Source organism: Coturnix japonica, chromosome 38, assembly GCF_054131305.1.
Source record: "Coturnix japonica strain WE chromosome 38, WE-NBRP24, whole genome shotgun sequence".
Taxonomy (NCBI): Eukaryota; Metazoa; Chordata; class Aves; order Galliformes; family Phasianidae; genus Coturnix; species Coturnix japonica.
Genome location: NC_140700.1, coordinates 3,718,575 through 3,743,279, shown reverse-complemented (window position 1 = coordinate 3,743,279; position 24,705 = coordinate 3,718,575). Strand labels below are relative to the sequence as shown.

The 24,705-nt window shown below is 48.1% G+C and overlaps 4 protein-coding genes across 15 annotated transcripts in view; 2 read left to right on the top strand and 2 right to left on the bottom strand.

The window, feature by feature from the left end:
* Positions 1–1,925, bottom strand: part of LOC107324791 (uncharacterized) — a 14,395-nt gene extending 12,470 nt beyond the window's left edge. For 8 of the 12 annotated variants that reach the window (XR_014938665.1, XR_014938660.1, XR_014938667.1 and 5 more), the window contains exons 1-2: positions 1,310–1,404; positions 85–178 (exon numbers count right to left, since the gene is read on the bottom strand). Coding sequence is in view for 3 of the 12 variants with exons in the window: in XM_085526856.1 (XP_085382982.1) it covers positions 85–178; positions 1,310–1,583 (368 nt within the window). In the remaining 9 variants the exon portion in view is untranslated. Of the gene's footprint in view, positions 1–84; positions 179–1,309 lie in introns of all 12 variants that reach the window. The other 4 variants (XR_014938664.1, XM_085526856.1, XM_085526858.1 and 1 more) reach the window with 4 other exon arrangements.
* Positions 1–8,379, top strand: part of PIGR (polymeric immunoglobulin receptor) — a 9,139-nt gene extending 760 nt beyond the window's left edge. The window contains exons 2-11 of the mRNA XM_015885111.2: positions 3,064–3,156; positions 3,328–3,660; positions 3,937–4,266; positions 4,582–4,905; positions 5,279–5,584; positions 6,037–6,175; positions 6,695–6,813; positions 6,933–7,058; positions 7,169–7,227; positions 7,678–8,379. Of these exons, the coding sequence (XP_015740597.2) occupies positions 3,064–3,156; positions 3,328–3,660; positions 3,937–4,266; positions 4,582–4,905; positions 5,279–5,584; positions 6,037–6,175; positions 6,695–6,813; positions 6,933–7,058; positions 7,169–7,227; positions 7,678–7,806 (1,958 nt within the window). The 3' untranslated portion in view covers positions 7,807–8,379. The remainder of the gene's footprint in view (positions 1–3,063; positions 3,157–3,327; positions 3,661–3,936; positions 4,267–4,581; positions 4,906–5,278; positions 5,585–6,036; positions 6,176–6,694; positions 6,814–6,932; positions 7,059–7,168; positions 7,228–7,677) is intronic.
* LOC107324789 (interleukin-20-like) lies at positions 7,835–22,409 on the bottom strand. The gene is made up of 3 exons (XM_085526860.1): positions 11,547–22,409; positions 11,397–11,462; positions 7,835–11,168 (listed from the first exon to the last, which is right to left on the bottom strand). The coding sequence occupies exons 1-3, from the start codon at positions 11,703–11,705 to the stop codon at positions 10,932–10,934; spliced, it is 462 nt and encodes a 153-aa protein (XP_085382986.1). The 5' UTR covers positions 11,706–22,409; the 3' UTR covers positions 7,835–10,931.
* On the top strand, positions 22,387–24,705 carry IL10 (interleukin 10). Its single transcript, XM_015885136.3, has 5 exons — positions 22,387–22,644; positions 23,383–23,445; positions 23,664–23,816; positions 24,167–24,232; positions 24,441–24,705. The coding sequence occupies exons 1-5, from the start codon at positions 22,393–22,395 to the stop codon at positions 24,531–24,533; spliced, it is 627 nt and encodes a 208-aa protein (XP_015740622.2). The 5' UTR covers positions 22,387–22,392; the 3' UTR covers positions 24,534–24,705.

The window sequence follows — 24,705 nt, the reverse complement described above, 5'->3', positions numbered from 1 at the left end:
CAGCACCACCTCAGTGCAAACTTCAGCCATAACCATGGGGATCATCTGGGCATTCTTATTTGTTGTCCAAAATATAGTGCTCACCTCTCAGCTTTACCTGGAGCAAAAGGGTAATCAGCATCACATGAACAGCAGTTTGCATCCATGCAGCTCACCCCCAGTATAAGTGGGTCTGATTCTGAAAGAATTTGAGGGAGAAAAAGATATATATTACTGCATTCTGTATGTTGTTTCTTAATTATGGAAATAACAGCAAAGCAGACTTGTTATAGGAGTCAGCTCTCCATGTTCCATTGATCCCAATGCATGTCCTTGACACTGGTCATTGTTAAGAGCAATAGTTAATGGCTAATAGATTACATACTGTTGATCCCTTGCAAGCTGCACCATGTGAGTACACCAGTATCTCAGGTGAGAAACTTGCAGCTGAGTCAGCAGAATTTGGGAACTGAACTCTGCTTTTTCATACCCACTCAGGGCAGCTCCTTGCTTGCACTTGCATAAGGAGTTTCAAGACCTGATCTCCTCTGTATCATCTAATCCGAGGACATTTCCTCCCCAGTGGCCAAGTCAACCCTCCTAGGGAGAGCAGGGCTCATACAGCATCATGCAGAGCCCTCTTGGCAGTTCTGTGCTGTTCAGCTTTGAAATACGTGATGCGGGGGCAGGAAAGGGGAAGGAGCCAACAGTTTTGATGTCGCAAGATGAAAGTTTGATTCCACTTCAGAAAAGCAAGGTTTGGGTTGTATCTAAAAAAAACAAAACAAACAAAAAATCCCACCAGCACCACCCACCACCACAGCAAGAAATGAGTACAAACCCAACCCACAGCTGATGCTGATCCAAAGAGAACCAATTCTGCAGTATCAGGAGGGGGCACAGTGGGAATAACTGGGCTCCGTCTCCTCTTCTCCTGGCCAGCTCATAGAATTACCTCCCAGACAGTCTCACACTCAGGTTAACACATCAGTCTTTTAAGTCCCTACATGCAAAGTGTTGGTCTCAGCAGTCCAAAGAATGAGTGCTACTCCTGCACCAACCAAGGCAACAAACCCAGCTGCCACTTGAGCCCAATGGAACAGCTCAGAGATGAGAGCAGCCATGTCACACAGTCCCATGCAAAGGATGGAGTCATCCATGGAGTCTATGCAACCCCTCCTGCATGGTGTGACCCAGTTTGGCTTCTGTTGGAAGCTACAGGGAGCACACAAGCCTCGTGCTTCATGCCAGACCCCACGAGGATGCAATGGCTCTCTCAGAACCACCCATGGGAGCAGTATTAATGCAGATTGCATGTACAGCCACTTACTTGCACTCCCACGCAGCTCAGCAGCACTTTCCCTTAGCTGTGACCTGAGATTTAATCCTGTCCTCTGACTGAAGGCAGCAAATCCAGCAGCAAAAGTCCTCTGAAAGCACAAAGGAACCCGAGCTGTGTTATCAGTGGGCTCAGAGTGATTCTCCTCCAGCACCTTCAACTGTGATTGCTTCATGCAGAGCACCCAACAGTGCTCAGCCATGCCCTGGGTAGCATCCATGGGCACACAGAACAGCGTAGAGGGTTTCCATGCAACCTGCTCCATGGGTCAGGCCAGACTTTAAGTAACATGTGGCTGTGCACAGGATATGCCTCCATTCATTCAGCAAGTGATGCAAGGCAACAGCATCAGAGCAGAGGCTGAGCAGAGCTGTAGCCTCAGATAGAGATGCAAAACCTTTCTGCTCTTCCAGGTGCAGACCAATCTGGCACATCTTTTTGGGCACAGGTGTAGCTTCATTTCTAAAGAGACCTCCATAACCCTTCACTGCCCAGCAGCCAATTGCTTTGAGAAGGAATCAGGCCAACACAAACCTTGTTAAGAGGGGGGAAAAGCTGACCCATGACCTGTCCTTGTCCAGCCCTGCAGTGAGGGCAGCAGCAGCCACAGGAGCCCTGTGGGTCTGTGTTGTACAGCACTATTTACTTTCCACAGCACACAGTTTGTTTGCCCTGCTGGCTGCATGTGGGATAAGTATGAAGAAGCATTTTTCATGCTCAGCGGGTTAATTATTAGCCATAGACAAGTGGACAGCGAGCAATTAAAAGTCCCAATACAAGGAAGAAAGCATAACAGAGTGCCTTTCATCTTCACACGGAAGCAAAGGCATTTTTCTTCTACCGGGAATTACCCCTAATAAAACAAACCCTATCACCTGATGCCCAGAAATCAAATTCCTGTGACTGTTTATAAAGACTTTCCTTGGCATCCATCATCTTCATTATAGCTTGTAAGAATTAATGGGTAGATCAACAGCCTGGAAATGCATCTGCTCACTATGGAGACTCCTATAGCACACTCAGATCGATCACCATGAATTAAAAGCCTTGGCTTTCCCTGGGTCATCGCTGATATCAAAGCCATAAATATCCATCCTATGGGCATGTTTCAGGGAATGAGAAGCCTGGTTTGGTGCTCCCCTAAGGCATGGTTTGGGTCCTACCAGGACTACACAGCTCTGCTTATCCACAGTGTTTAAATCTCCGCACCTCATCAACTTTATCAGCAGCCAAGGGGAGAAAAGGTCCAACTCTACCACGTCCTTGAATAGAACAGGGAAGCAAAGATCAGAAATTAAATACGGGCTCCAGACAGGAACTGCTCTACACAAGCAGGTTTTCCCAAGGAGCGGTTTTGGCACCCAGGCTCACAAAGGAACAAATCCTTCTTTCACTGCATGGACAACAAACCAGCACAAGTGGCATTAGCCCTTGGCAAGGGTCATGAGAGCAGCCCAGCTCTGGGCACCCTGAATTCCAGCCCTGCACCTTTTGGGCCATATGTGAACTTCAGCCCTTCTACTGTGCTAAGGTGGACAAGTAGTCACAGTGCCACGTAGCAAAACAGGCAAGGACAGATATCAGCTCCCCATTTCCTATTAAATTTCTTGACAAGTGATTAAATGTTGTATTTCTCTCTAACAGCCTCAGTGCTCTCATTATCCAGGCAGAGAGATTATCAAGTGACTTGACCACAAATCATTTTTGCAAGTGCTGTCATTCACCAATTTCCATGCCTTTTCCAGGGAACGCAAGAAGAATGACTTTACTGGCATCCATCCTCCTGCTCTCCTTCCTCCCAGCTGAATCTGCAAAAAGCAGATATCCTCCCAAATCAAGTAAGTGCAACATTAAACCAGATGATACACTCCTAAGGGAGAGAGAAGGGTTTAGGGTCCCCATTCACACCCACCACTGCCTTGGGATCTTTCAGAGCACACCAGGACATGCAGCCCTTTGCACAACCATGGTTGCAGACCATGCACACCCAATGGGTTTTCTTCTTGCAGGCTTAAACCCAGTGTTCGGACCGCAGCAGGTGTATGGCCTGATTGATGGATCTGTTAGCATCAAGTGCTTCTACCCTCCCACCACGGTGAACAGACATGATAGGAAATACTGGTGCAGGGAATCATCCAGGAGCTGCCCAACTGTGGTATCCACCAGCGGGTTCATAGCACAAGGCTACAAGGGAAGAGTCACCATCACTGACTTCCCGGAGCAGGGTGTTATGCTGGTCAACATCTCACAGCTGAACCTGGCAGATCGAGGCACCTACCAGTGTGGCATTGGGCTCAGCGGCAGAGGACTCTCCAACAGGGTCAGCCTGGACATTTCTGAAGGTAATCACAACCTTTTTCTTTCACTTTCTGATAGACTTTCCATGGGATGTCTGCCCAGGAAGAGATCAGGGTGTTCCATGCTTCAAGGGTCTTTTTCCCCACTGATGTTCATATAGAACGTATTGTTCTTTGATCAAAAATCTGACATAGAAGTCAGATATAAAACTCTATGTGACAAACCTCAGCCACTGAAACACAGGGAGAGGTGCTCACAGCAGGACTGCCCATCACCTGACTTCCAATAGGGAACACACTGACAGCTCTTTGATTACACAGGTCCAAACTTACCCGAAGAAGCTGAGCTCTTCTACGTGGAGCTGCATGGCTCTGTGAGCATGAGCTGTGACTTCGGGGGGGATTACGCCAGCACGAGGAAGTTCTTGTGCAAGATGGAGAAGGGCGGCTGCCGCAACATCGTCGACACGTATGGGAAAATAGATGAGGATTTCCAAGGGAGAATCCTGCTGAGCAATGAAAACACAGAGGGTGCGTTCAGCATCATGATAACCCAGGTGGATTGGGAAGATGCTGGCCTGTACCTGTGTGGGGTTGGCTCCTATGGAGAGTATGGAGAGACAAAGGAGCTGGATTTGCACGTCTATGAGGGTGAGTGAGCTGTTCCCAATGCATTGTTTCCCTTTAGTCTCTTCTTTTCTTTAGAAGCACCATTAATTGCTCAAGGAGAACTGTAAGACCACCTTTCACTTAGCAGAGAGGCCAGAACTGAGAAAGGCTGATGCACAAAGAACCATCAGAGGATTTGGGATAGGAAAAGGCCTGGCAGAACCCTTGGGGTCAATTCAGACAGTGCCAGAATGGTCCCCTCATATCTGCACCCTGAGCACCCCCTGGCTGTACTTGAGCTTTGCCACATGGAACAAAGTAGGCAGGTCAGGCTGCTCATTTCATTGTCATCTCCAGGTACAAAAGCTCCACAAGGAAAGCAGACAATATTTGGAGTAAAAGGAACTTCAGCAACCATCGATTGTCACTACGACCCAACCAAGAGTTACTCACTGAAGTATTTGTGCAAATGGAGAACGACAGGCTGTGCTCGGATCATAGATAACAAAGGCTTCGTGCCGGGTCCTTATGAAGGACGAGTGGCCATGTTTGACAACCCAAAGAATGGCACATTCAGCGTCATCCTGAACCAGCTGCGCAGCAACGATGAGGGTTTCTATTGGTGCATGACAGATGATCAGAGGGAGAGGAAAACAACAAAGGAGCTGAAGATCATAGAAGGTATGAACCCATAAGCAGCAATTCCACTCTCTTGATACAAGACAACCTACCATGCTTCATAGAATCATTAAGGTTGGAAAAGACCTCAAAGGTCATCATGTCCAACCACCACAATGGAGTAGATCTCACATTTTGGGAAGAGATGTGAGTAAAAACTAATGTCATGAGGCAAATCATTGCGACAGTCCCCCCACCCCTAGCTTTATCCCGACATCTATGTGGGATCCCCGCCATTAATTTAGTAACATAAAGGGATAATTTCTCTCAAGGTCAGACCTCCTGGTTCACCATCTCCAGCAGCTCCTCATCCTTTGGGTACCAGTCCTACCACTGAACCAGTAACTGCAGCCTCACACTGTGTTTGCCCTCACAGGAGAGCCTGGATTAACAGGAAAGCAGGAATTGCAAGCACAAGTGGGTTCACGAGTGGACTTGACATGCTCCTACACATGCAAGTACTACTCCTATGAGAAGTATTGGTGCAAGTGGAGCAGAGAAGGCTGCACCCCATTGACTGCTTCCGACCCAGGGCTGGATGTCAACTGTGACATTGCTAACAAAACAATCATCCTGAGCATCGACCCTGTGACAGTGGAGGACCAGGGGTGGTATTGGTGTGGGGTGAAGCGCAATGGCCACTATGGGGAGACCATGGCAGTGTCCCTGCAGGTGGATGGAGGTGAGTCCCAGGGCATATGAAGCTTGGTGGAAGGGGGGGGGGAACCAGCTGAGAAGAGTCCTCTCCTTGTCCACTAGGTTGCAGCACCTCAAAACAGAAATACTCCCACACATGGGCTCTCCCAGACCGGCTGCCTTGGTTCCCATTCACAAAACCCTTCCAGTCCTATAATCACTTCCTCCCAGCACCATTTTCAACCCCATCTTCACTAATAGTTGCTCTCACAATCCATAGCATCGCTTGAAATGATGCAGCCTCCAACATCAGTCACACAAAGGGCTGTGTGTAGCTCCGAGGGGCTCATTCATCATTATAGACACAAAAGCAGCGGGAGGGAAAATAGAAGAGCTGCCCCCCAGTTCCCTATGAGCAAAGAAGGGGCTCAGCATCAGCTTTGGAGCAGTATTTTAGGGTACTCAAACCTCATCACCCTTCTTACCTTCATCATGCAGGGAAAGCCGCCAACATCAGCCCAGAGCTCCTGGATCTGGAAGACAGCAATGCTGCTGCTGCTCCTGCTCCCAATGAGGCTGTTCCACGGGGCAGAGCCAACAGCAATGCTGGGGTGCAAAGTGCAGCTGCCTCAGAAAGGTCAGTCCTTCCCCAGCCTCTCTCATGCATTAGTTTTGCTAAGTTAACTTCTTGTTGACAGGCAGTTTGCACACACTGCGCTCAGTTTAGCAATGAAGAAAATATCTTTTTTTCCCCAAAGAAATAAGCTCAAAGCATCAGAAGGAGCAAAAAGTCACAGCAAAAGACATGGAATTACTCTCTAGATAAGGTAAACGCCATCTCAGAAGGAAATAACTGGAAGTTCCAGGTACAGGAAAGTTGATTTAAAGCATTTCTGACAAGATTAGAGAGCCTTCCTTCACACATTTATTACTCAACTGCTACTGCAGCTGCTTGGGCAATACCTCCATCCAACACCTTCACTTATCCTCCCGTGATGTGCTCAGATCAGTTCATTGATTGCATTACATCACACACGTCCAGATTTACCATCCTATATCGACATGTAGATGGAAATCTATGTACACCATACAGTCCAGAATGAGACTATAAGAAAATGCCTTTCACAGCTCAATGCTCCACCTTCCTCTCTTCCAGCTCTGAGCAAAGCTCTGGCTCCAACACTCTTGCTTTAATCCTGGGCCCCGTTGGTGCAATGCTCTTGGTCCTTGCTACAGCTTTTGCTGTCTTTAAATACCGTCAGATCAGGCGATCAGGTGAGTCCCTGCCCTGTGTAAGCCCCCAGGTGTCACTAATATTAAGATAAAAGAAGCATACTTAGTGTGTGCAGGCTGAAGGTGCTCCCAGTATCACTATGAATCCTTCTCCTGTGCAGACCTGGTGTCAGTGGGCAGCTACAGGACCAACATCAGCATGTCAGACTTTGAGAACGCAAAGGAATACGGAGCAAACGACAACCCCTGCATGAAGCAGAGCCAGGAGACCCAGCTGGGAGGGGATGGTATGGCACTGCTCACAACCCCAAGCTTTGGAGAAGGCAGCAAAGGGCTTGTAGAAGCCCAACAGCTGCTGAGACATCACACTCTAACACTTACCTTTCTGTCTGTGCAGAATTTGTCACCACCACAGTCAACGTTGAAAGCACCGCTGAGACAAAGAAGGCAAAACGGGTAAGGGGAGGTGGGAGAAAGACCTGCAGCCCCAATGCAGCCCTACAGCATCACCAAAACAGCTGCCCCAGCCCCTGGGCCCTATTTGTAGCCAGGTGCCTCCATCATTGCTAAGTCAGCCCACCTGCTGCAGGTCAGCCCCCAGGGGGACTGTAACCCCTTCCAGCCCATGCACCAACACACAGCACAAGGTTAGAGCATCTCTTTTTAACCCCCAGCCACAGGTTAGCTATAGTTGCAGGTGCCAAGAGATGAACCAGATCTACACAGAGACCTTCCTCAAAGCCAGGAGCCCCAGCTTTCTACCTAAATAGTTTTTGCAGCTATTTTCCTGCCTTGAGAATCCACAAGCTCAGGCAATTTTTGTGCACCAACCCAAAGGACAAGCACACACACCCCCTCCCCACCACTGCCCATCACCCCTCACCATATCCTCCATCCCTCCTGCAGAACTCCAAGGAAGATGCTGACCTCGCCTACTCTGCCTCACTCCTCACCCCCAGCACCGTCACCCAGAGCCCTGCGGGGGACAGCACAGCCCCATCTGAGGCCCCTCCTCTGTGGGGTGGCTCAGTGTGAGGGTGAGGGATGGGGACACGCATTGGGGGTGGCTCTGCTATGGGGCTCACTGCTAGAGCTCAGCCCGCTGCGTTGCTTGCTGCTGCCCTTGTTTGCTATCGCTTGATTTTCTGTCTTTAAATTCAGCTTGGAGCAGAGATTCAACCAGAATCATAGAGGCTGAGCCCCAGCACAGCCAGGGCCCTCTTCAATGCTCCCAAACACTACAAGATATATATTTTTAAACCTTATCTTTTTTAATTTCTATTTTTTTCCCCCTTCCCCTGGAAATCCCTTTAGGGCAATGCCTTTCGCTTTTGATTCCTGTCTGCTCTCCTGGTCATAGGGCAGCAGCTGCAGACCAGGAGTGCCTGGGGTTGTTCATGTCCAATAAAGATACAAGCAGCTTTCAGCAGACCAGGCGGGCTCTCAGTCTGTGGCAGAGCACGGGGAAAGCACAGAATGGTGTTAATTAATATGACAAACCATTTAAGTGATTAAGCAATAGGCACCAGAGGTCAGACGACCTGGCTGGTTTTGTGTTCCTCCAGGCAGAAGCAACGATGGCTGTAATTAAAACAGTGTTGTCTCCCAGTCTTATCCTCCAGAGTGGGTTATTCAATAGAGAAAAGCAATTTATTTGTGCATGGCCGTGTGAGCCCTGCTGCCTGTAGGTCAGATCCTGGTGAAGAGAGCAAAACACGCTGCAGGTAAAGCCTTGCAGGAGCAGTGAGGATGGAGATGTGACAAAGAAAAGCAGCAATTCGCCCCGAACACAAGAAATTCTGCACATCCCCAGGGAGCACCCAGGGTGGTGAGAGGCACAAAGAATGGAGGAGATAGGCAGAAATAGCACTGACCTGCTCAGGTTCCCTGGTTCTGCCTCGGTTATGTGCATCTCTGACAGCAAGTGGTAAAATGTAAAGAATAAGGAGCATTACTGCATCCTCTCCTCTGCAGCGTGGGGCAGCATTGGGAGCAGCAGGGACAGGATGGGTCTGTGCCTGCCTGCGGTTGCTGGGAGTGAATGAACAGTTCTGGTGCAATAGGAAACACATCCCCAGGGGCTGAGCAGCAATTCAGCTGCAGGAGAATGCTGTGGTTTGGAAATCTCCAGCAGGAGAAAACCCCTTTCTCTCTCCCTTTGTGAAGCAGTTTCCTCCTCCACCTGCCCCTGGGTGGCCTTTCCTTTGCATGTGCGTGGATAGGAGCATGGAAGTCACACTGCAAAATGCTGTATATGAGAAAGTAAGTGAAGTGAAGGAGGGCCTAGAAGCATTTCCTTTTTGGCATAAGCAAATGCTTGAGCAAGGATGGTGAGCAATCACTGTGTGTGCAGCCATATGAGGCTAAAGAGCCCTAAAGAGGTGGGGATGGGAGGAAGCTCTCCATCGTGCACAATGGAAGTGATCCCATGGACAAACATAACTGCACATCGTTCCAGTTGAAGTTTCCAGCACTGGGGGGTGTGAACTGCAGGACGCTCCTCTATCCCTTGCAGCCCCACTGCTGTAGGATGAAGCCTCACACTTCAGCTCCACAGCCCCAACGCATCCACTCACACCTGAAAGCAAACAGAATCAGACCCCTCCTGCCTCCTGACTGCTCTAACAAACAGCCCGACATCACTTGTGGGTGGGCTGGTTTTTCTTCCTAAGAGGAGAAGATAGTGGGTATTACAGCCATCATCAGAGGTTAAGTGGGGCATCTGATTGCATTGCTACAGAGGCTGTACCTGCTCTGAAAGGGCACCACGGTGAGCTCAGAGTTTCACCAACTCGAAACGTAATTCCTCCGAATTCTGATCGAATTCAGCACAAACTCGGCACAGTTTCAGGCTGGGTTGGTTTGTTTACAGTAAGTGCATCAGCCTTCCACAAACCTCCTGCTGAGTGTCAGCAAATGCACACCAGAGGTTTCTTCCATTCAGCAACCACACATCTTCTATAGAACACTTCATTTCACTGATACTGCAGAAAACATCAGCTGGAAAGGAAACAGATTTCCTTGGCTTGCATTACCTGCAAGGACTTGGCTTGAAGTTCCTGCAAGTGTTTGTCACCCACCAAAGCTGAGCCCAGAGTGGTAAATGTAGCTGTAGCATCAGCTCTATGGGAGCAGTTCCTGCTTGGTACTCAGCACTCATGATCATACAGTCCATACACAAAGAGCTGATAATTTAAACAATATTTTTATTAAGTTATCGTAGCTTATTGCCTGCTTGCAAGAGAACTCTTTAAAATTCTCCCCTTGGAAAGTGTCGTTTGATAGAAGTCAGAGATGTGAATGCTCTGTTGATTCAAACAAACTCCACGTTGCCATCCAAATGCAAGACCCTGTGGCTGCATGAGGCTGTTCCTGTGCCTGGCAGCACACTCAGTGCTTGATCAAGCAGTCATCTAGAAATGGTTCTGGGACAGTGCATTCATGGGGTGTGCAGCCCCTCAGCATCTCTGTCAGCACCTGGTTCCTCACTATGGGGATTTCTCCATCCAGTCCAGCAGGATGTCCAGCTCGCCCAGGGATTTCATTGCTGCTGATGTGACGTTCAGCTGAAAGGGATGGAAAGGAGCCGGTTGCAAGCAAAGATTGTGGTACCACCAGGTGTAACGAGGCTGAATAGCTGCATTAATTACTAGGCTGAATCATCAGCTTACCCCTTCATAGTTCACAAGTATCTGCTTAAATCTCTCAGTGGATTCCTGTCCACACAAGCACTTATTTTCATCGTGCTAGACAAAACAAATTGAATTCATTAAGGGTTTCGTTTTCATAGAGTCAATCACAGAATCAATCACAGAATCAATCACAGAATCACCCAAGTTGCGGTAGATCTCCAAGATGATCCTCTCCAACCATCCACCCACCACCAATGCTTCCCCACTAAACCATGTCCCTTAGTACGACACCTACATGTTTCTTGAACACAAACATTTGAAGGACAAGGGGTTGCTTTCAGATCTATTACACAGACAGAATCTATCTGAGGTCTTGAAATCAGGCTCTATTGCGAGCAGTTCACCTGGGCAGACCCAGTGCTGGTTTTATCACTGCAATGGCGGTGAATGAGCACGTACATCGATATCTCAGTGAATGCATGAACCCTTTGCATCATGCTTCTTCCTATTCCTGTTAAAAGCTTTCCTCTAAATAAACTTATGAATCGCTGGGGTTTCTTTGCATACCAAATGCCAACAGCTGAAACTAAACTTTAGCAACACGAGACTCACGCAGTGCTCGAGTTTCCTTTTGATGCTGAGGAAGGAGTTGGCTATGCTGCTGATCTTTCGGTTGATGTAGGAACTCTCGGTCTGGCAGTGCTTGAAGACTTTGGCCACGTAGAAGTTGAAGACTTTGTGGACGATGCAGCATTTATCTGAAGACTTAAGGGACAAATTCCTCTTATACTACTAGAGTAGCACCAAGCTCATTCTGTGCAGGAAACACTGCAGGACCCCCAGCTCCTTTCACACCTTCACATCACTCCCTCCTCCTTGCCCTGCCCTTTCTTCCCATGCTCTTGATGGGAACTCAGATGCCATCTCAACACCCAGCCCTGAGCACAGTTAGCAGGGAGGAATGAGGCATAGCAGGGCACTGAGGGCACCCACCTGGACCCTATGCAGGGAATGTGGGTGGGACAGGATGCTCAGCGTCCTGATGGGGTCCCGGGCTTGCTGTGTTGAAAAGAGAGACACAATGAGGGACCAGAGTGATATGGGAACACAGTCTGCTCCCTAGGAGCCCGCAACAGGACTTACAATGTTGGTTTTGATGGCGGTGAAGCTAGTCCTGATCTCACCCATGCTCACTGAAATCCTACAGGGGCCAAAGTGGAGGATGGTGTTCCCAGCTGTGGGTAGCATGGTGAAGCAGCAGGTCATGGTGCAGAGGCAGAGCAGCACACGGGAGCCCAGCATACCTGATGTATCCTCACCACCTTCCCTCTACATAAGAATAAAAAGCACAAAAGATAATAATCCCCCCAATAGCAAACAGTTCTTATCAAGACTTCTAACAAATAGTTTAACATTCATTGCTCACCTCGTGTGTGTAAATGATTGAGACTGAAAGTGAACGTACATCTGACAAGGTTTGTAGCCAACAACTAAACTATACAGTCATATTTCTGGAAACACACAGGTTTTATACAGTACTGCTGGTACACATGCATGTACATGTGTTTAAAAGCAACACTGACTAATATCTCTTACCCATTTTCTTTGCCAGTAACAAGAGAGAGAGAAAAAAGAAGGAATATTTACACTTTCCCTATGGAACAGCATGGATACTTTGAACGTAGGTTGCGTTCACAATGACACTCACAAATAAAACCCTTGCAGAACCTGGTTATAGAAGATGCAGATGATGCATAGTGGAAGGATAAAGCCAGCACTTTACCTGCTCCGTTGGCACTGGTCAACCTGTCCCGCCGACGTCTGTCCCAAAGAGCTCCGAAGGACGTGTTTTTATCCAGGAACTGGGAGGAAACAGCTCATGGATTAACTTTTGGGATTTTTCTTGCTTTTCCCAGCTCCTATTTCCCTTTGCAATTCATTGAATTAATTAGCAAGCGATAGGGACTAACTCCTTCACCCACAGGTGTTTCCCTACCATCTGGGGGCGGGAGACGCTGGCACGAAGCATTGGGAGGATGGGAATGAAAGGAAGAACCAGACTGGGGTGGCAGCTCCAGCCATTGGGTTGAACCTGGGTGGGAGGCATCTGGCCCTGCAGCAGGGGTTGGGAAGATGCTGAACCCATTCTCTAGCTCTGTCCTGGCATGTGGGACCTTTATCCCATGTTTTAGGGGACCCTGCTCTCAGGCTCACTCCTGGGGTGGGTGGATGCTCATATCCACAAGCACATCCTCAGTGTTAGGGGACCAGAGATGTTTGGGTACAAAGAGCTTTGAGACAACATCCTGGGGCCACAAGATGGTTTCCAAGAGCTCAGTTAATGGAGGTGATCATTACACACAGCCCAGGCTGGTTGGTTGTTCATTCCTTCTGGACATAGCCATACAAATGAGCAGCTAAATAATCTCCTCAGGCTGCCTGTACCCAATGGGGATGCACTGGTGGAGCTGGGGCAACCTCCATCCCCACAATGGTGCAGAGCAGCACCCTTGGGGGCACAGCTGTTGCAATATAGGGATGGGGTGTGAACACCTGTGGGCCACTGAGTTTTGCTGGTTGAGTAATTTATTGATAAAGAAACTCAATCTTGAGAGTATATCCGTCATCACACCAGGGCAGGCAAATAGGCTTTATGCCCAGGCTGTATTGCATACAGCTGAAATGGCCACAAATGCACCCACCATGCCTCCCTACTCCCTATAAAAGAAACAAGCCAAAGGCAGCTCCACACCCACCTCAGGCTGCATGTCATCTTGTCAAAGCTTTGGGGCAATCCTCAGCAGCTCATACCTGTTAATCTGCACCTTCCTTTCCAAATCCCCAGCTGCTGCTTGTTAAAATTGCAGCAAAACTTTTGCTCAGAGCAGAGGAAGAGGCATGCAAGAGCCCAAACGTGCCTGCAGCTTTCCCAGGCACACTGTGCACACCCAGCCCTGCAGGGAAATGAGGGAAGAGCAGTGAGTTCTTACTTCATTATGTAAATTGCAGATGAGAAGAAGGGATTTCTCTTTATTCCTTTTGGTAACAAAACCTTTTCCTTTTTGGTAACTGGCACCCAGTTAGCCAAGCACTAATGTGTGAGAAACCCAATGCAAAATCCACCCCATGGGGGAAGTCAATGGGCGATGGGGTGCTGCTCTGTTTTCCCCTTTCAGAACACATAGCAGAGGGTCTGGACCATGTGCCAGCTGCATCAGCAGGAGAATATCCCCAATAAACCAGCAAGCCGTGGCTCATGCTATCTGGAAAGGAAGAGGAAAAAAGAAGTAGGGATTTTTGAAGCACGGTGTGATGATGCAGCTGAGATCAGATGGTAGAGTGGGAACTGGATGCCTGGGGCATATGCAGTGTCATTCAGGCTCTGATGTGTGGCTGCAGCCTGGAGATGAGATATGTCCCTGTTCCATCCTTCCAGACATCCCAGAAAGCAGCTGGATCCAAATAACTGGTCACAGCAGCACATGGTAGGGTTTGCCATCTCCACTGTCACCATGATCAGGGGTTACAAGGTAAGAGGACAAGCCCTCCACATCACTAATTTGCCTCCAAATCTCAAATCAGAAGAGGAAAGCAGACATTGAGCAGCACTTCAACCAGCCCCTGCTGGCCCCAACACCACAATCATTCAGAGATCCAGAAGCTTTTATTTCATCCTAAAAAGCAAGCAACCAAAAAAACCACCACCATGATACCCTGATCTGGATAGGAGCTGCTCTGTCAATGACTGACCACACACACAGGTTGAGTCTAGATTTCCAGTAAAGGATTTCAGAGTGATAATGTGTGTTTCAATAGCACGTCTCAATGTAGTTTCATGCTATAAGAGCTGATAATGCTTTGCAGACCGTCCTTGGTTTGTCATTCAGTTGCATTACTCATTTCACAGCAGTTTTAGGTACTCCATCGTATCAGATCTGAAGCTGATAATGATTTGTACACAGATCCCCAGAATGAGACGACATGAATGACAGAAATGCCTGCACTCATTTTAATAAAAGAAGAATCCAGATGTAATAGCAGAGAGCTACAATAATATGTGAGCTCAGGGAGCAATTCGTGCCATGCATCAGGGGAACATCCACAAATACCAGCTCAGCCAGGCAGGGAAATGTTTGGGAAAAGCACATGGTAAGGTTTGCCATCTCCATTGGTGATCATGGAGCTGATCAAGACATTGCCTAATGTCAGGGATCACTGTCAAGCTACTGCCTGACTCTCAAACCCAGAGCCCACCTCAACCCCCATTGGAACAAATAGGAACTCTAAACCCAGGAGGGAGGGCAATCCCCACTTGTATGAGCTGCTGCTCTCATGGAAACACACTGCAGTGCTCCATCCGAGCCCTGAAAACCTGACTGCTCTGCTGTCTCTTAATTAGTGCAATCCATTCTCGACAGAAACCAGGGAGCTGCTATCAGAGCAGCACCGCCCGCTCAGCCACAGCTGCTGACAAAAGTAGAAAATTGTTTTTCTCAGTAAACTCGTCAAATGACTCAGAGTTCTGCGCGGAGCAATTGGCTGATAGGTGCGGTACAATGTGTGCCCTCTTCTCAGTCACGTTTCTAACCAAAACCACTTGAATAATACTGAAATTCAAGCTGCTCTCTGCCTCCCAGGCTCAGCTTCACCCAGCGCACTAGGGATCAGTGATGCCCAAAGCCCAGGGAGCCAAACTCACACTGATGCAGGGTGGCAGTGCCAGGGATCACATCAGGGTTTGAGACCCAAGTAAAGTGCCCAAAAGCTTTGATCTTCCTCTACCCAAAGCCACTACCCTGAAGTTTGTGGTCGGAATATCTTGTAGGCATTCCACCTTGCCAGGCATGTTCCTTTCCAACAGAGGAGAGCCTATGTTGTCCAGGACACCAACACACAGCCCAGGGTTATCATTGCTTATCACATATGCAAACAAAGCAGCTCATGCCCCACCAACAACACCCCCACAGGGCTTTGGGAGAGCATCCCCAAGGTGTGACACCACCTTGCTGCAGAGCATCCCATGGGGGACACCCCAACCATCACTCTGCAGCTCTTTCAGCCATGTAGGGTAGCGATAGCACAGCCCTATACATCCCATTCTCTGCTCCGGGGTCCTGCTGTCCTTTCTCTCTGTCCCCAACTCCTGGCTGTGCATCACAGAAAGTGCCGCTGCCTCAGCCACCGCCTTCATAGTGCCGACGTGATGTCACACACATGACTCACTCTTGGCATTGCTGCCACCAAACCAGGATTTTACCTAAAGAGGTTAAAAATAAATGTAAAAAAAGAGAGAGATTTTTAATATTTTTCCTCTAAGATTCATCTTTGCGGAGGGGTTTTGCGCATCGGCACAGCTGTTCTGCAGAAAACCATTAATTTAGTCACCAGAGTAGGAAAGTGGGGGGTGGTGAGGGTTAAATACTTGCTAACCCAGCTTTGATAAAGCATGAACTCATGTTCTGGTTGTCATCAGTTCCATCTTCCTCAAAGGGAAGCGCACAAGGCACATCATAGCATCATAATCCTGGCAGGTGCACCAAGCATGCGCGAGGCAGGGAACTCATCCCTACCAACTCCTGGAGTTGGATGGGGAATCAAATTGCTCCTGCCCTAACCCCACAGCAGCAAGGGAGGTTTCTATAAGGCTTTTGCAGTCCCTGCTCGAGCACACGGTGTGCTCGTGATCGTTTGACCAAGATTTCACAGTGAGCTTTGATGGTTCGCTTCTTCCCTTTTCCCCACCGTGATAAGGAAATCAGCATTTCAGCAAAAAATGGGGTTAAAGAGCCTGAGAAAATCTGCCTTGCTGCTGCACACGAATGAAAGCTCCCACTGATGCATGATGCAAAGATCAGCACCCGTGCTGATCTACACATCCATTCTCAAACAACACACATCTCCGATATCAGAGACTCAAAACAGCCAATGAGATTAAACTCAGCTTTAATCAATGAGGCTTCTCAGTTTCCAGGAGGTTTGAGAAGCCTTTTGATGTGGGTGTGTGACATATTAACAACTGGGATCCTCTAACAAATGGTGACAGTGATGCAAGGCAAGAGGAGGCAGTGAAGCCGAGCTGCAGTGGCAGCAGGGCTCAGCTCCTTGCGGGGAAACGAAACTGTACTATAGAGTGTTTCTTGGGGGGGAGAGCTGTGCATGAAAAGCAATTGAATAACATTGACTTCTACTTTTAAAACCCACAAGAAACCCTGTACACATCTTCCTTGTACAATTTGGATGTAGGCTTAGTTATAATTTCAAACCCTTTTCCTCTTTTGCAATAAGGATTTCCATTTTCTTGCTACCATCTATTGCAGCGTTTCACTTGTTCCTGCAGTTTGGGGGGTTCCATAGAGTTCATGTTGGAGAAGCAAGGCAGTGCCCAGGTCTGTGTGTGTTCTGCAATGGATGGGGATGGTGAACAAATGGGGATGAAATAAAACACAGCCACAACTGGAGAAAAGTTCTTTATTTTGACTATTCAAACTGCAATCAGCTCCAAATTTGAGCACTGTGTCTCATAGAGCCGTGTTTGCCTGGTAGCACGAAACGTGCTGACAGCACAGGCACTAAATGATGCCTAATAGAGGAGAAACTGACAGCTATCAGCTCGATTTTTTCAATTATCTGGGGAACAAATTAATCATCCTGATGACCAGGCTCAACTCACATCCACTTACCTTTCACTAAAACCGAAACATGTTTCATTGCATGAGCTGTGCATCACCCAGAGCTCACATGCAGGTTTCGGTCTGGGGTTAATATTGCCCTGAGCGCAGTTCAGGGTGCAGATTTCACAGCCCTGAGGTTTCATCCCCATGACGAGGAGGAGCACAGAAGGATGGAGAGAGCAAAGGGTTTCCCATCTCATTTATCATTTCTTAATGGAAATGTGGCACATCAACATGGGAAATGTTTTCAGGAAGGATCTGCCATGCAAAGCACTCACTCACATTGAGCATCTCAGAAGGCCACAAGGATTGTCCCACCCCCAGTGTGTGCCTCTCCATGTGAACCCTTGGAAAATGAGATTCCATCCATTGCAGCAGCACAATTTTGCCATACACAAAGTGACCAACAAACGCCCTTCCTTGACTTCATAGTTTGTGGCCAGACAAGAGGAAAAGGCACCGAATGGCCACGCTTCTCTGTCCTGAGCAGGCAGCAGCCAGCAGGGGAAGTTCACTTCTGATTTGTTTCCTTCTTCTCCTCCTCCCCACCCGCCCTGCCTCCCCGATCTCTTCTTTTTTTAAGCATTTATTTCAGCACAGGGGGGTTTCCACCATTCAGACTCATCTCCAACTTCCCACTTCCAGATGTCTGAAGGGACATGGAAAGCAGCGCTGCCACAGCTCTTCTCTTTCTGATCTTTGCCTCTTTGTGCTCTAAGCACCCAGCAGGAGGTACCTTACATTGAATGTTTAAATCCAGGTGGACATTAAATAGATTTCAGTTTTATTTTTTTATCAGAAATCTCTGCTTCCTTACACACAGAGGGTCACATGCTGATTATTTCCCTTCTTCTGGAAGTGGCATAGAAGCAAAGTGCAGCCCATGGCCACCAGATACCTCCCAGTTTGGGGGGAACTAAATACAAACCACCAGCTCAAAATAAGAAAATGCAAGAAGATGAAAAACTTGAGCACTTCTATTTTCCTGCATAGTTTTCTGAAGGAGCAGCAGTGCCAGCAGCAAATCTGGGGTGACTGTTACTGGGAATCTGCATCATGAAACTCGTTCCTTGTTCCTTGGTTTTGCCTTGGAAATATCAGTTGTAATTCAACCTGACTCAGCCATCACATTTCTGTCTAAGGCCAGTGATGCCATGTCACCAAATCTGTGCCCAGTTCACAGCAATGCTAGATAGGCAGTCCCCCCCAATCCACCCCACTGCTATTTGGGGCAGGTGACAATGGCACGGGGGGAATCCCAGGGGTTGTGGGGTGACAGGCACAATACATGCCAACGCAGCATCACAACCAGCACATGCTGCTCTGAACACAATGGGCCGGCAGAGAAAACCCAGGATTTCTCAACTGCTCTGCAGCATGCAATGAGCAGAAAAAAACCCCATAGCTTCATGCCCAGCAGCTGGGAGCTCAGGGCTGGAAATGTGGCACTGCCAAGGTGTTGTCAGCTGCAGCTCACCGTGATGTGCTGGTCTTGTGCCTGCTGGCAGAGCTGATTTCCTTCACAGTGTCTGAGGTGAAAAGAAAAACTATATTGGCAATACAGTGATCCTTTAGACATTGCTGAGCAGTGCTGCACAGAGTTGAGGGTGTTTCAGCTTCTTGTACTCTCCTGCAGGAAAGGAGCTGGAATGCACAAGGTGCTGGGGGAGCATAGGGGGGATGATGATCTAACTGGCCTAATGTATGTGCTGTGTCATATGACATCTTGCTGAAAGCTATAAGACAGAGGAGAGCTGGCTGGGTGGCAGCTGCTGCTCGGGGACTGGTTGAGCATTGGTCAGCAGGTGGTGAGCAACTGCTTTCTGCATTGCTTCTTCGGGTATATATACTATTATCATCATTAGTGCTATTTCTTTCTACCTTAGAAAATAGTTTTAAACTTCTACTTTATCTCTCTACTTCTTTCTTTTTTTTCCCCCAGTTCCCTTCTCCTTCCCACTGGGTAAAGGACTGTTTGGTGCTGAGCTGCTGCTGCTTAAATAACCCAGCATTAAGCAATGCACTGCAATGTTCTTAATGACTCTAGAAACTCCAGTTAGAAATTCTATTTGGACTCTACTTAGAAGAATCCATTCAGTTCTATGAGCTGTGACACCTCACTCCTTCATCTAATAGAAAAAGATATTGCAAGTTCCAAATCTCCATCGACCAGTGTTTTTAGTTTAGGATTCCAGTTTTGTTTAGTTCAAATGGAAGTTCAGGACTTACTAAGAAATTCTTATGTAAGACTGTGTCATAGTAGAAGTTGCATTAAAGGTCACAAAAATGTGTCTATTCATCATTAGTAACCTATTCCGGGACTCTTAGATGTTACATGACAATACAATTCACGACATGGGTTGAATTTCCATAGAGTAATTTGGGATTTATCTGTTGAGGTTGGGATGAGTCAAGCTGCAAATTCAAACAAGTGCTAGAAAGCTGCTTTCCAGAAGTGAAAAGTCCAACTTTGTGCCTTGACAGCAAAAGATGATGAAGGAAAAGCAATGTGTTTCATGTGTCAGAAACTGTTAGTCACCAGAGAGGGTGCTGCCGAGAGAGCTAATGGGTGTTTCATAGTGGGTGAATGAAGGGCAGCACTTCCCTGGTGACACTGACAGCAAATAGGGATGGATGAGAAGTAGGGAACTGGGGGAAAGAAACGTGCTGTTAAGCAGCCTGGAAATCCAGGCAGTTCCTACAGTTCTATAATAGCCCATAAATACACCATGTTCCTTTGTCCAAAGGCAATGTCTAAGACCCAGAGGGAAAAATAAAATGGGAGAAGTTGCCCCTATGGAAGCTGCCGGCATCAAAGAGTGCAAAAGGCTTTTGAGTAACGTTTCCTTCCTGAAACGACCTTCTTGGCGATTATGAAAGCTGTTTCCTAAAGGTTTAGAAATACACCCACGTCCTCGGACACTCTTTAGGAAAGGTGCTTTATTCATTCATGCGACTGCTTCGTAGTACTGCAGAGTCAATGTGTTTCCACAGCAGTAAGCGGTGGTGAGTCAAAGTGAAACTGCACTGTCAAAATCTCTGCTATGGTGAAGGAAACGCAGGTAAACACATTGAGCATCGTGCGTGTGCAGGGCAGTTTCCTTTGTGGAATGGACGCAACTGGCTTACATGGTGTGCAGCTGAAAAACAAAGCAGGTTCCAAAACAGGGAGGAGGGAACTGCAGAAGGGCGCTGCTCAGCGTGGTCTGGGTGTTGAATTGAGATGACTTCATGGAGAACAAAGATTGCTGAGAAGAAGGGAGGTTTGGAAACATGAGCTCAGCTCCTTGGCAGGAAGGAAAGCGTGGGACGACCCCAGGCCAGGACCCCTCAGTCAGCACCATGGCCAGAGCCCAAGACTTGCGTTGCCAACATCATGAGCAATGAGCTCAGCCTTGTGCTGAGCAACCCTTGTAGAGCACAGCACTATTTGAAAGGAGGGTTCCCCAGATTGACCAACCAAGTCACTGCTTTGGTCCTAAGCTGTGCAGAGAATGGGGTGAGCTCCAGGTGATGCCACGTCCCTGTGCCCAGCAGGAGTTTTGGTGTTCCCATGGAACTCAGCAGCCACCACACACAGCTCTACCAACCTGAAGCAGCTTGAATCCAAACTAAGACCTACACCATGAGGTGAAAGCACAAAGCTGTGGGACAGCGACAGTGAAATGGCTACACGTTTCATTAATACTTGTACACATTAATACTACACATTCTGGCCTGAGTCAGCTGTTGTCCTTCTCCTTCCTCATGGCCTCTTGACCTCATTGCTGATGGTCAAAGGAAGAAACCACTCCGAGGCTCACAAACAGGGGAAGAAAAGCTGGGCACAGTCCCCATGACGCAGTCTGATTCAGATAGAAGTTCTGTGCCCCTGCAGTGATTCATTGGGAAAACTCTCCCTCCCAGCCCTTGGGAAAGGTACAATGCCAACAGAAGGAAAACAAACCAGATAAAACCCCTCAGTGCTGCTGTGTTTACAGAAGTTACCTCGCCTGATTACAGATACACACTTCATCTGCCCTTCCTCATGCATGTTCTAACACAAAACTTCCTTTTGTTTTCTAAATCAAATATAAATAGGTGTTTTCTGCATTTTTCGAGCATTAGTTGTAAGAAATTCCTTCAGTGAGGTCTGCAAATTCACACTGAAGGAGGCTCGGGGCATTGAAATAACTGAGAATTGGAGTGACTTGTCCCAAGCAATAAGCTGGAGGCAGCATGAAGGGAATGCTGCATCCAAATAGCAGAGAAGCCTTCAAGGAAGCCACCAGAAAGGCCAAGTTAATCTCTGCTTTCTCTTTCTTGGATGACAGTCTTATCATCAAAAGGAAGCAAGAATAAAACTATATAGAAAGAGAGCGTGAAAGAAAGGAAAACGGAAGAAAGAGAGACGTCAGTGGAGTTATCTTCAGCACTGCAATGGTCACTGTTATCAGTGGGGAGGAGAGAACACCCGGTTCATGCAGCTGGTGCTGGGGGCTTGGCTTGGGTTGATGTCCATTTCTTGGAAACGAAATTGCATCCAAAGACAAGAAAGAAAAGGTTTCATGTTCAGCTTGGACACGTGAGCGGCGCACATCGATGTGCAAACAGTGGGTCCCATGATAGAGTGTAATAAAACTCAGCATGTGCTGCTAGGAAACACAGTAAGAAAGTGATAGTTGTTCTCATTACTAGCAGGGAAGCATGCAGAGCCCAAGTCCCCATCGTGTTTCTATGTGCAGTGCACAGGGCTGACCATGATAAAACACCAGCTGAGTGCTGTGAGCATTCACATTGGCTTTGCTTTAACTCCACTAAAAAGAAGAAAAGAAGATTTAGAGTGTTGCATATTTGCATCACGGTGCTAAAGGAGGTGAGAGTGTTTGAGCAGGTTGGTTAAGAGCAATGCTGGAGCATGGAGCACCTGCACAGGTTCACTGAGTGTTGTGCTGCTGGGTGATGCTCAGTGCATCACAGGTATCAGCTTGTAGGGAGACTTAAATATAGAAACACTTTTTCCCCCGAGAGCAAAGCATTCTTCTAAAAATAAAAGGTGGCTGTGAAGTGCAGATGTGAGCTCACACAGCACCTTTCCTTCTTCGTTTTGTATCTGATGCCTCATTTAAATTTACAAGAAGCAAGCAATAGAAAAAAAAAAATGCAGAGTCTAAGCACAAAAGATTTAATGGGTAGTGAGGAGGGGAGGGGGGTCAAGAGAACAGGAAACCCAAAGTTGACGGGAAACCCAAAGTGACATTTGGGTTTATTGAGTGAGTGACTTATACCCTTAATATCACCAGTCAGGAAGGAAACTGAGATGCTTTGAGAGAGTATAAATGAGCGGCTCCATCAAGGTGAAGGCTGCAGAGCTGTGCTTTGCCCTCCAGTGGCACCCAACCAAAGGCAGCAGCAGAATAAAGAATAAAGACCCCAGGATGCAGACCTGCTACCAGGCCCTGCTGCTGCTGTTGGCTGCTTGCACCCTTCCTGCCTGCTGCTCAGAGCCCACCTGCCTGCACTTCTCCGAGCTGCTGCCCGCCCGGCTGCGGGAGCTGAGGGTGAAGTTTGAGGAAATTAAGGACTATTTTGTAAGTACAGCAAAGCAGTTCAATGCTTCTCCTTCTGTCTCAGGGGGTTGGTTTTGCAGAGTCGAGTGATTTGGGTGAGGGAACAACAGGTTCCTCTGGGCAGAAGCAATTTGGCCGTGTGCTGCGCTATGAGCTGCCCTTTAGTTTCATTGCTTGCTGAGAGATAACACGAAAGGCTTTTCTTCCTTGTTTTAGTTGTAATGAACTCGAGACGTTTCATAATGTGAGCCTTATTGTGCAGACTTCCCCCTAAAAGTCTCATAGCAAATCACGCACTGACTTAGCAGCAAGGGATTAAATACATCAGAGCAATGAGCTCCGGTCTCAATGAAGCCAGTAGTGTCTGAAAAGGGAAATCTTTTGCTACAGACTTTCTCTTACAGAGCCACAGAAGCCTGAATGTCAAATCTCAGTGCTCTGCATACAGAGCAGCACAGAGCGCACTGAGCACCCAGATGAGCAGCACGGCTTGTATTAGTTATTATATTATTAGGCTTCAAGCCTGCTGCAAGTCTTTCAATTAATATTAGGAACAAAACTTTCTTACCTCTCAGAAAAGCTGTTGAGCACTCTGGAGCCATGGGGTGATGCTCAGGAGCTGGAGACACAGAGAGCCCCTGGAGATGGGGACTCAGGGGGGTTAAAGCATAAATGCAAGCAAAAAGAGCAGTCGAGTGAGGCAAATAAGAAAGCAGATCTGCCTGCATAAAGCACATCTTCTATTGCATTCTCCTACAGCAATCCAGAGATGACGAACTTAACATCCAACTGCTCAGCTCTGAACTGCTGGATGAATTTAAGGTAAGGATTACTGTTCAAGTGCAAGTCCACTGCCCTACTGCATCCTTCCACCAAAGGAAAACGATCCTAATTTGGGATGCTTCCCACTGTCATACTCGGCCCATGGATCCTTCTTCCAGCAAGGTGCCTGCAGTGGGACTGATGCACATTCACCCCCAGCCTCTGAGCGCCGCTGCTGAGGTTCAGATTGCAAAAGTAAAGTCCCCTCTTCTCCCCAGGGTACCTTTGGCTGTCAGTCTGTGTCAGAGATGCTGAGATTCTACACAGATGAGGTCCTGCCCCGTGCCATGAAGACCAGCACCAGCCACCAGCAGAGCATGGGCGACCTGGGCAACATGCTGCTGGGCCTGAAGATGACGATGCGACGCTGTGTGAGTGGGCTCTTTATGGCAGGGGTGGTCCCTGGGTCTCCCTGGGGCAGGGAGATGGGAACAGGAGCCTGGCAGGGGGGCAGAGAAATTAGAACAAGCAAAACCCAATGGGATGGAGTTCCTCCTTGTCCCTTCTCTATACCTGATAACCAGAGAGACAGGGAGGATGCTCAGAGTGCTGTTTGATGCAGTCTAATGGCATGTGGGAGATGGGGGGGTGCATCCCTTACCTGCATGCATTGCAGCAATGCTGCATCCCCATTGCTGGAGCAGCCGGCGTGGGTTGAATCACCCCAGGAGCAGCAGGAAGGAACGGCACTGAGTTAATGCATTGCATCTCATCTCCACAGCACAACTTCTTCACCTGCGAGAAGAGGAGCAAAGCCATCAAGCAGATCAAGGAGACCTTTGAGAAGGTGGGTGCCTGCAAGGGCTGTTTTGCTGCTGGATCCACAAATGTTAAAGTCATTCTGACACAGCACGGTGCAGCTCAGAGCAGCCACTGCATTGCTTCAGTGGGTGGGGAGAGAGCAGAGGTTTCGGTGGAAGGAGAGCACAGCTGGGGTTCTGCACCGCACGTGCAGCCGGGCGGGTGATGAATCACGGGCTGACTTTCACCTGCAGATGGATGAGAACGGGATCTACAAAGCCATGGGGGAGTTCGACATCTTCATCAACTACATCGAGGAGTACCTGCTGATGAGGAGGAGGAAGTGAGCACACACACACAGCTGCTCTCAGCCCAACCCTATTGGGTTACAAATCACACTGTGCTGTGCTGGGGCTCAAGGCTTATAGCCCCACATTCAATATTCTATTTACAAGTTGGTTGGTTCTGTTTTGTTTTTTCCTTCCATGTAAATTTAATATTTATTTTTTTCTCCCCTCA

Excerpts from the sequence above, each read along its gene's own strand:
- LOC107324789 (XM_085526860.1), bottom strand. The coding sequence starts at position 11,705 with ATGCTGGGCTCCCGTGTGCTGCTCTGCCTCTGCACCATGACCTGCTGC. Across the intron at positions 11,463-11,546 it reads CCGCCATCAAAACCAACATT|CAAGCCCGGGACCCCATCAG; the intron begins GTAAGTCCTGTT and ends TTTTCAACACAG. Across the intron at positions 11,169-11,396 it reads ATTCCCTGCATAGGGTCCAG|TCTTCAGATAAATGCTGCAT; the intron begins GTGGGTGCCCTC and ends TTGTCCCTTAAG.
- IL10 (XM_015885136.3), top strand. The coding sequence starts at position 22,393 with ATGAGCGGCTCCATCAAGGTGAAGGCTGCAGAGCTGTGCTTTGCCCTC. Across the intron at positions 23,817-24,166 it reads AGATGACGATGCGACGCTGT|CACAACTTCTTCACCTGCGA; the intron begins GTGAGTGGGCTC and ends TCATCTCCACAG. Across the intron at positions 24,233-24,440 it reads TCAAGGAGACCTTTGAGAAG|ATGGATGAGAACGGGATCTA; the intron begins GTGGGTGCCTGC and ends TTTCACCTGCAG.